At 39.4% G+C, this 11,081-nt stretch overlaps 1 protein-coding gene across 1 annotated transcript; it reads left to right on the top strand.

Moving 5' to 3' along the window:
• The first annotated feature begins 1,069 nt into the window (after window positions 1-1,069).
• Window positions 1,070-10,929, top strand: gcfc2 (GC-rich sequence DNA-binding factor 2). The gene is given in 21 exon segments (XM_030759005.1): window positions 1,070-1,434; window positions 1,938-2,039; window positions 2,723-2,915; window positions 3,055-3,299; window positions 3,536-3,636; window positions 3,799-3,950; window positions 4,204-4,387; window positions 4,651-4,731; window positions 4,733-4,775; window positions 4,868-4,919; window positions 5,097-5,185; window positions 5,471-5,501; window positions 5,503-5,668; window positions 5,885-6,029; window positions 8,773-8,813; window positions 8,815-8,898; window positions 9,034-9,110; window positions 9,380-9,446; window positions 9,537-9,683; window positions 9,765-9,901; window positions 10,198-10,929. Coding segments are annotated over 21 exon segments (2,598 nt in total). The 5' UTR covers window positions 1,070-1,106; the 3' UTR covers window positions 10,331-10,929.
• Window positions 10,930-11,081: the final 152 nt, after the last annotated feature.

The following is an 11,081-nucleotide window of genomic DNA, read 5'->3' on the forward strand; positions in this document are numbered from 1 at the left end:
AAGATTAAAGTCACAAATTTTCAAGAAAAAAAATCATAGCCTGCTTTGTAACTGGCTTTATCTATGAGAAATTCCAAAACACAGAAATACTATATTATCCAAATCAAGTCACTTAAAAAAAGCTGGAAATAGTGTGGTCATTCACCTGGACTGTGATTTGGCCATATTTGCCTACTCTGATGGTACAAGATCACAAACTCTGAGTGAAAGCCTGATAGCTGCAAAGAGAAAACAACATCACCTGTTTATTTTAAAAGTTGGCTCAATGAGCTGTTGCTTACTGCTAACCTTGAATGGATTTGGTGTGGTAAAGGTAGATCTTATGTGAAGTTTTAAGACACCTGGAAACCTTACTTGAAATTGCTGGATGACTCGCAGTCTCTGGGACTGTTTTATGCTGCTGTATGGTATTTGTTTACTTGTATAGGTCTTATGTTTCCATTGTTCATTCTTTGTTTTCTTGTTTGTCTTTTGGTATAAAATGTTGCAAAAAACAGTGACTCAAACATCCTTTGTTTATAGTTTGTAAAGTAAAGGTGTTAGGGAATGGTAGGCAGTGGACCAAAACACTGTGAGGTACAAGTCCGTCTTCTAAAACCTACAAACATATTCTTTTCCATCTACAACTGAACCAATACTTTTCACTTCATGTAATGTTCTTTAACATTAGTGCATGTCATTTTATTTAGCACTGTATTATTATACGGTGCCACAGGGACAATGGCTCTAATTCTGTTTTAAGAACATCAATAATAAATTGAGTGTTATTTTCATCTCAGGTCCTGTTTTGACTTCAGTTTATTCCCACATAGTGCTCTTGTTGTATAACAGTTTTAACGAGACAGTTAACTATTATTGATTATTATTATTATTAATTTATCTGGAATGTCATGGTCACATAGCAGAACAGGAGTCTCCTGTGTATAGTTTACTATCATATGTGAACATTTTCCTTCTGAAAGACCAAAAAGTTTTATTCCATTTAGTTACCCCCATGTGCACTACATTACCTATGTTGCCTTGCGGTTGCCTCGCGACATTTTCAAACAATTTCCGCGGTTTACGGCTAGTTTACAACTCGCTACCTCCGTGGTGAGTGGGGCAAAATGTTTAACAAGAAACCCCGGAGAAACTTTCGGCAGAGAAAAGACAGCTCCAGTGACGATGAGGACCAGGTAAAGAACAGCAAAGAAGGAGACGAAAACCCGGAGAAAACCGCCCCAGCTGTGGTAAATAAGCCCCTTAAAGCAGCGCAAGGCCGCGGCATCACTTGCAGCTCCAAGCGGGAAGCGACGCCTCCGAAGTCGTACACTAGTGACGGAGAAGACGGGGAAACGTTGGACGTGACAGATGAAAGAGAAGAGAGGAAGAAAGACAAAGAGGGGACTAATAAGAAAGAACCCTCTGTTTTGAGTTTCTCTGATGATAAGGAAGGTAAGTAAATGGAAATGAATCGATTTTTTTAACTCCTCAGCTCAGAGACAAAGTTAGAGAAGAAGGAAATCTGAAGATCCCCTATTCTGCTCGCAAAGGAGGTGATTCGTGTAGAAGGCCATAAACAGCAAATCTACACTAACAGTTCACTGAGTTTTATATACTGATCATCTGTCCTCATGTATCAGCTGCCCCTAGAGCCCGTGTGCTTTGCTTACTTTTTATCTGAAAGTTACAGTACACATAGACATGTATCCCCACATAAGACAATCGCCCACATTTATATTGGCTCTAGTTTACATGAGTCATTTAAGTAATGTGTCTCAAGAAGAAATGCAGATCTATGGATGCATCCCTACTGAAATCCAAATATGATTAGCAGACAACAGCAGCTGAAATGCCCGACATTTAGTTTGTAGTGATCTGATCACCCAAACAGAGGTTGATGGTGGGGCCTCAATGTAACGGCATGTATCTCTGGTTTGTTCCACCTTCTCTCATAGCTGAGGAATCTACGTTTAAATTGAAGAAGTCATCTGAGAAAGCTGTGCTGTTCCAGATTAGGAGGAAGGAGGCTCCTCCCAGCAAGACCACCCACAGCACAGGTAGGTCCATGGCTGGAACAAATACCCTTAGAAACAGATTGTGCATACAGTATATGAGCATTAAAACCACTGATTGGGCAGGCAATGTATCTGCAACCAACCTATAAGAAAGAATGAGTAGGTTCATGTGTACACAGGTTTTTATCTTGGTTTAGAATTGACCTGTTTGAGGTGACTTCAGTAGAGGCAGTAAGGTTGTGGTACCTTATTTGACAGAAATTGATGTTTTCCAGCTATTTTTGAAAATTTAGTTGACCAAAATGACTTTTTCTTAAGTAAATGAGCACCAAACATTTCTCCAAACCTGTATACATTTACCTGCTAGTGTGACCAGTCCATCCAGTTCAAACTATTACGATTGAATGCAACAATCTGCAACAAATCCTAAGATTATAATGTTTAGGTTTTACATCGATAGATTCTGTGTTATATCTGATGTATACCAGAAAACATGCTGTATCAGTGCAGCTGACTTTATAGTTTGATGAAAATAATGCACTTATAGTATTATTTGGCACTTATGGTAGTATAATTAAAAAAACAAATGTGTCAATCATCAAACTTAACATTATTTAGTGAGTCAAGTAGTCAAAACAAGCATTTTATGTATTGGGTAAAATCAGTGACCTTCGTACTCTCTCTTTCTCTTTTCTGTACTCTCTTCTCTCTTCCAACTTCATCAGGTGGTGGTGGTGTCTCATCATCAACTTCTCCCAGGCAAGATCATAGCAGTCAGGCTTCACCACATTCTGTGGATGATGATGACGACAATGATGATGGTAGCAATGATGACAATGACAGTGATGAGGGTGGTGCGAGGTCTCCTTCAGCTAGCTCAGCCTCAGACTCTAGCAGCTCGGCTCATACACCAGGTATGCTTTTGTCAAAGAGAAGGATTCTCAGTTCTTTAAAACTTCATGATATGAGTAAAATAATCAGTTGCCTTTTTGGCTATGTGTTAATCTGGATGCATGGCTGTTCATTTATATTTCCATTATTTTGTTTGTGCCTGTAGTAAATATCCCCATGCTAAAGAGATCGCGGCAGCCAGGAGACAGCGTCGCGCCAATCGAACCCAAAAGGAATTCATTCCCCTGAGCAGAGATGGCCAGAGTTCAGCTGGCAGCACCCCAGATCACTACAGCAGGGAGGATGAAGATGACAGAGATGATGATGATAATGAGCTGGATGATCACGAGAAACGAATCGAGTTTGCCCCACGGATGAAGAGCATCAGGGAAAGAATTGCTGAGAAGCTAGGTATGAGAGGACGGGATAGAGAACATAGTGTGAGGAGGTGAGAAAGAGAGAATGGCAGGAATGGAGGTGCAGAGAAACGAAGAAAGAGGAGGAGGCACAGAGAGTGTGATTAATGAAACAATAAAAAGCTGCCTAAGCTAAAATGAAAGATATAGGCCCGTCTGAATGGTTCATCTTGCTTTGAACCAAATCCTGTGAATTAAAAATTTCTTACTGTGTATTTCTGTATATTTTAGGAGGAAGTGATGGCAGCCTCTCAGGGACTGATGGGGAGGAGCAGGAACTCTGGGAAGAGACACAAATTGGAAAGGGAGTCAAGAGACGAACAGGGGAGCAGGTAGGCAGGTCCATTAACATCTTCTTTTGATTCTCACTACTCTGTTAGCACATTTCTATTAATACTTTACTATAAGTTATACACCTGTTTTATCTTTTGTCATCTCTTGTCTTTGTTCTGTTGCCTTGACATCCTTTTGACCTCCTGATATTTTCTCGTTAGAGCCCATCTGGGAGTGACTCCAGCAGCTACAGCAGCAATAGTAGAAGCAGTCGAGACAGAGGAAGACAAAAAAAGAAATCTACAGGAGTCAGAATTCCAAAGACGTTTCCTCCTGTCACTGTCTCAGTTGTCAAGAGAAGGATCACTGAGAAGTTAGTTTGCTCTTTATTCCACACTATTTAAAATATTAGTGACAACAGATTTGGATAAAATTTTGAAATGATATACCGTACAGTAGCGGTAATCCTTACTAATGATTCCAGAGGTCAGGATTAAACATGCATAAATTTCCATACTCTATATTTTTATTACTCCATATTGCCATCCTCCACATGTTTTAGTCAAAACGTGCAGCGCATTTCCCTGATTTTACTTTCCACTTTCTAAAAAATTTTTTCTCGCTAGACTGGAGTCTTTGAAGGAGGTGTACAGAGCACGCCAGGCAGAGCTGAGGAGGATCGAGGGCGATGTTGAGAGTGCTAAAACCTCCTTGGAGGATCTGGAGGAAAGCACCTCAGAGAGGCAGCTAAAATTTTACAGGACCATGACGGGTTATGTCCACAACATGGTGGAGTGTCTGCAGGAGAAGGTCAGAATCTCACTACTGCTGACTATTTTATAAGCAAAGTTAACATTTAATAATAACAGCTGAATTTGCTTGTATCTTTATGGTATCCCATAGATCAGCGTGTCTGTGACCAGCAGTTAGTGTTGTTGGACAATTTTACTGGAATATTTTTATATTATTTCATCATTTTAAATTGTGTGATTGTGGTGTATATTCCACATCTCAATATCTGACTAAATAATCCCAGATAATTTAGGTGACTGTCACTGCTTTGTTTGCTGTAGGTTGTTGAGATCAACTCTTTGGAACTAGAGTTGCACACTCTGCTGTCTGACCAGTTGGAGGCGCTGTTAGCTCAAAGACACAGAAAAGATTAAGGAGCAGGCAGACCGCCTGCAGCAGCTCAGCTGTGAGTGGCATCTGTGTGTCCACGTGTAATAAAACCTACTGTGCAGTGTGTCTCAGGATGTAATATTTAAATTAACTGGATGTAATTTGTAGATAACACAGCAGAGCAGAGTGGAAGTTCAGCCAATGGAACAGAAAATCAGTGGTGAGTGTAATGAAATACCTTTCAAGATAACATTTCCTTCTTTGGTCTGTTACATTTTATGTACTTTGTCTAATGTATTCTGTTCATGTATTAGAAAAAGAGGTATATGCTCACATTTAAGCAGGTACTCTGCTCTAGTCTTGTAGAGATAGCAGTATATTTGTTTCTGTGTTGCAGTGTTGGTGTTAAAACCGAGGAAGATTTTGATACACCTGAAGACACACAGCCTTCAGCAGAAGAGGAGGAGCAGTTACAGAAGAAAACAGGTGAGATGTGACTGTACAGCTTTATACTCTTGTGAGCTTCATCCTATAGCCTAAACCTTTGTTTAAACAGTGAATCTTTAACATAGTAAAATGCAATACAGTCAGATTCTGCCAGACTGCAGTATAAGTTTTTGGTTTTTTTTCCTTCTGTTATTACAGTAACTCTGTTCTCTCTTTATGGCTTTCTTTTTGAAATTTTAGGCCATGAACTGGAGAAAATCCTGAATTCCTTGAGGCATGTGTGGATTTGTCTGATTCTCTTCTTCCCTTTTCTGTTCACTCCAGCTGATATACTGTTGAGGTCCCAGAAGGTGTTTTGATGTCCAAGACGACTTCTGCAATGTTAAAAAGATTCTGTCCCGCTTTGAAGAATGGAGAGGATGCTACTCGGAGTCCCTACCACAATGCTTACATCTCTTGTGTCTGCCTAAGTTGCTGAACCCCATCATTAGGCATCAGCTGTTGGCTTGGAACCCTTTAAAGGTACTTAAACATGTGTGCACATGCAGCAGGTTTTCCAGACATGGATTAACCCTAGTCCCAGACTAAGACCTGCATTACAAAAAGAATGCATGTCTGGGAAACGGAACTGTAAACACAGAGAATTAGTTGTACATTCACACAACTGCCATAGCTTATTGTGCGATAATATGACAGCAGCAGTAACCATAGATTTGTGTCTGTGTGTGCCTTTCTCAGGATGCCAGTATGGACTTTGAAAACCTCCCATGGTTCACAGCAGTGGAGACCTTTTGTCATGGACATGGCCATGAGGAACTAGAGCACACAGACAGACAGACACTGTCCAACGTCATAGAAAGGACCGTCGTACCCAAAATGACTGGTAATGGGCCCTTACATTCACTTTTTAATTAGTAAGTTTTGACAGGAAAAAAAACAGCTGGGATATTACACACATTACATTCTCAAAATATATTCACACACATTCATAAAAGCAGTTCTTTCCGGGGCCCGGGGTGGCTTAGTGGTGAAGCTGGCGACCACATACATGTGCCGCGTTGCGGTGCGGGCGGCGCGGGTTCGCGTCCCGGCCTGTCGCCAATTTGCCCGCGTGTCTTCCCCTGTATCTTTCCCCCATTTCCTGTCTCTCTCCACTGCCACTGCCAACAAAAGCCGCTGTGGCCAAAAAAAAAAAAAAAACCGCAAAAAAAAAAAAGCACTTCTTTCCATAGGGGTAGGAACCAAGGGGGACGGAGAGGACATGTCCCCCCCAATACTGGAGACAGGTGCATTTGTCCCACCCAAAAATTACACAGCAGAGGAGAAAAATATTTGATTTTGAAATCTTTAACCCGCGTGCTTTTATTTGAAGGCACAACATAGTCATGTGTACTGGTAACAATTATCTGTGCATTTGTAACAATTATCTGTGCATTTGTAACTATGCATTGGTAACATTTATCTGTGCACTGGTAACATTTATCTGTGCACTGGTAACTATGTATTGGTAACATTTATCTGTGCACTGGCACTAACTATGCATTGGTAACATTTATCTATGCATTGGTAACATTTGTCTGTGCATTGGTAACATTTGTCTGTGCATTGGTAACATTTGTCTGTGCATTGGTAACATTTGTCTGTGCATTGGTAACATTTGTATGTGCACTGGTAACTATGCATTGGTAACATTTATCTGTGCACTGGTAACATTTATCTGTGCATTGGTAACTATGCATTGGTAACATTTATCTGTGCATTGGTAACATTTATCTGTGCATTGGTAACATTTATCTGTGCATTGGTAACATTTGTCTGTGCATTGGTAACATTTGTCTGTGCATTGGTAACATTTGTATGTGCATTGGTAACATTTGTCTGTGCACTGGTAACTATGCATTGGTAACATTTATCTGTGCACTGGTAACATTTATCTGTGCACTGGTAACTATGCATTGGTAACATTTATCTGTGCACTGGTAACTATGCATTGGTAACATTTATCTATGCATTGGTAACATTTATCTGTGCATTGGTAACATTTGTCTGTGCATTGGTAACATTTGTATGTGCATTGGTAACATTTGTCTGTGCACTGGTAACTATGCATTGGTAACATTTATCTGTGCACTGGTAACATTTATCTGTGCACTGGTAACTATGCATTGGTAACATTTATCTGTGCACTGGTAACTATGCATTGGTAACATTTATCTATGCATTGGTAACATTTATCTGTGCATTGGTAACATTTGTCTGTGCATTGGTAACATTTGTCTGTGCATTGGTAACATTTGTATGTGCACTGGTAACTATGCATTGGTAACATTTATCTGTGCACTGGTAACATTTATCTGTGCATTGGTAACTATGCATTGGTAACATTTATCTGTGCATTGGTAACATTTGTCTGTGCATTGGTAACATTTGTCTGTGCATTGGTAACATTTGTATGTGCATTGGTAACATTTGTCTGTGCACTGGTAACTATGCATTGGTAACATTTATCTGTGCACTGGTAACTATGCATTGGTAACATTTATCTATGCATTGGTAACATTTATCTGTGCATTGGTAACATTTGTCTGTGCACTGGTAACATTTATCTGTGCACTGGTAATATTTGTCTATGCACTGGTAACATTTATCTATGCACTGGTAACATTTGTCTATGCACTGGTAACATTTATCTGTGCATTGGTAACTCAAGCCAGTTTGCCCACATCTTACGATTATAAAACATATACATATGTAAATTATGTAATAATATAGCTGTACACACACTATTTTTCCAAGAAACATTTGAAAAAGAAAAGTAAAAGATCAAATAGCATTTTTTTTTTTTTTTTTGCTTTGCTCAGAGTATTTATGGATCTGTCAGGTTTCTGATATGTGTCCCCCCAATAGGAAACTCATTCCTACGCCCCTACTTGATTCAACAGCTAAGTGCTTTCTATTTAACATTCACACACATTCATATTCCTGGAGAGCAACTTGGGCTTGAGTATCTTGGTCAAGGATACTTTGGCATGCAGACTGGAGCAGCCAGGGATCGAACCACCAACCTTCCGATTAGACCTGCTCTACCTCCTGAGCTACAGCCACCCCATATTTTTAAGTTACAAGAAGGTAGTGTCCTCTTCAGTTGAGGTGTTGAGGTATAGGCAATCATTTCTTCCACTTTTGTAAAAAGCAGTCTCCTTTAGGTCTTAGCGAGAAAATCATCTCTTCAATTTCTGAATAAATCTGAATTATCTCAACCTTTTTTTCTTTTACTTTGCTTTTTGGTTCTGCTTTTCAGTTGCTGTGCATATTCAAATCTAAATAAAATTTTTATGGCCTGAATGTATAAATCATCTCAGGGCTTTAGGATAGCTTTAAGTGGCAAAGAGTCCATATGACAATCCATACCTAGAACAAATATTTTACAGTAGACTCTATTTCCTGCTTTTCCAGTTCCTGCTGCAGTTAAATTGGAAAGCAGCCTTGCCTCCAATTCCACCCAGCCTTTTATAATGTTTGCTCTCTGCTTGTCTTGTAACAATTCATATGCACATTATAGTGGCCTCTATTTCATACCAAAGATGTGTCAAGTACTGCTTGTCCTTTTGTGTTTGGCTTTTCAGCCTATGTGGAGCTGGTGTGGGACCCCATGTCCCATCAACAGTCTCTCTGTCTGTCTGACTGATGTGTGTCACAGACTGAAGGAGGACTATTCCACCTTTGAAGGAGAACCGAGTAAACCAGTCAAGGTAAATCCAACACTTACACGTTAAACTTGAACTGTATTTTAAAAACAAAAACCACCTTGCTGTTGTCTTCTACTACTATTTTAAACTTGCTTGGTATTTACTGTGTCGTATTTTGTCTATTTGTGTCCCATACAGGCATTCACAGAGGCTGTTGTCCGCAGGCTGAGAAGCTGTGTAGATGAAGATGTCTTCATTCCCCTGTACCCCAAAAAGTCAGTTTCTCTGTGATGTGTTTTAATATTGGATTAATATCTGTATGAGCAGCTGCTGCGCCGCCACCATTTTGCACCTTTCTAGCTCTTTTCCCTTATTACATACAAGCAATAGTACTCAAGAGAGAGTTGAAGCTGAAAAGTCTCTTTTCAGTCATTAGATAAAATTGTCTTTTAATAGTCAAATAAGGTATTCTTTTGTCAACATCAAGTCCTATCAGCCTGGGGTATTTACAGTCTGTTATTTATACTGTTTGTTCTTCTGTCAGGTTTCTTGAAGAGACATCATCTCCTCAGCGTCATTTCAGAGATCAGCAGTTCTGGACAGCTGTAAAAGTACTGCTTTAGGCACTTGTGTTGTCTCAAATTTTCCATGTATTTCGAAGCCGCTTTTCTTAATAGCAGCTGCATTTGTTTTTCTGTTAGCTACTAGGTAACATGGGGAAGTGGGATTTGCTGCTCCCTGATTTCGTATTGAAGGAACTGATGTTGGACAAGCTGTTGAACCGATACCTGATGACCACACTGTGCAGTCAGACACTCTCCAACAATGCTGTTTATGCATGCAAAAAGGTATTTATTTGGATCACAGGTGTTCTGCATGCTAGTTTGACCTTGATAATGATGCATTGTCATTCCTCCCTCTCTCCTCAGATAGCAGATAGTCTACCTCTGTCTTGGTTTAAAGGGGAGAGCACGTGTTTGCCTCAGCTGCAGAATTTCAGAAACCACGTAGTTCAGAAAGTTCATGCCATCTGCAAACAGCAGCCGCCTGAAGATCCAAACACCAGGTAATAAAAACACGTTTAGGTAAGAAAGGTGTAGATTTTGTCCTGTAAGATCGACTTTGTTGTTGAAAGACGGACGAGGAAAAACGATCACGAAACCTAAAAAGATTATGTAGAAAGATGGATTTTTTTTCCCCACCAAAATTCCTTCATACTGTGACTCTTTCAATTGATACATCAGCTATTGGAGTTTCCTGTAGTGTGACAGCAATATTTTTATAGTCATTATTGTCATAAGTTTGTTTAGATGTTATCCCCACCCCCACAAATGTAATCAAAACCATGTGCTTCTACTGTAGGTCTGCTGTGGTTGACCTACTGAAAGTTCTGAGTACAATCCGATGCCACGACTCCATCATGGCCATAGCACAGAAATACCACTATGAAGATGCCATCTACTCTCATCAGCTGCTGAACCAAGAGACGGCATGAACCTCAACTGTTCAACGGAAGATGTTTAAAACTAAAATACCAACAAACTTGTATGGTTCACCTTGACTTGAAGCAATAGTCAAGAGGAACTCTTTGTAAAATAATTCACCTTCCCACAATTTTTAAATCACAAATTTTGCTGTGTAAAGGAGGTAATTGTATTTTTATGAATAAATGAGCTTTGTTAGTATTTATTTTAGGCAGTTTCCTGTTTAATTATGCAACAACCTTTTTTTTTTTTTCCTCTTTATTCCTGATCCACACAACAGGGTTGCATCAGTGACATCTTCAAAACTGCATTCAAGCTACAATACTGTTGTATCATTCTTAAATTGTGCAGTTTCTCATCAACAGACACTGAGAAAAGACAGCTTTACTGAAATAGTTTCCTTTTTTGCAACCTCATGTTGACATCATTTCTTTTTTTTTAATTTTATATCCAAGATCATCACTGTCAGTTCATATTAAATACAATACACTGCACTTTGGAGTGCAGTCAGGCCATACTTAAAAGAAATCTTGAGGGTGAGGTGAGTGGATGATAGTAATTGCTACTTAATAGTAATTTGCTACTTTTGCTACTTTCTGCTTTTCTCAGTTACGCTAATGTCTAAAAGATGTATCATATCCAAATCTATTGAACATAATCATTACACTCTAAATGTCATTTAGAAAATACTTAACTGCTCAAATATGCACCTTGAAGCATTTTGAGATGGTGGGATGACGAATTTTGAAAGGATAAAAAATA

The sequence above is a fragment of the Archocentrus centrarchus genome, chromosome 3 (assembly GCF_007364275.1).
Source record: "Archocentrus centrarchus isolate MPI-CPG fArcCen1 chromosome 3, fArcCen1, whole genome shotgun sequence".
Taxonomy (NCBI): Eukaryota; Metazoa; Chordata; class Actinopteri; order Cichliformes; family Cichlidae; genus Archocentrus; species Archocentrus centrarchus.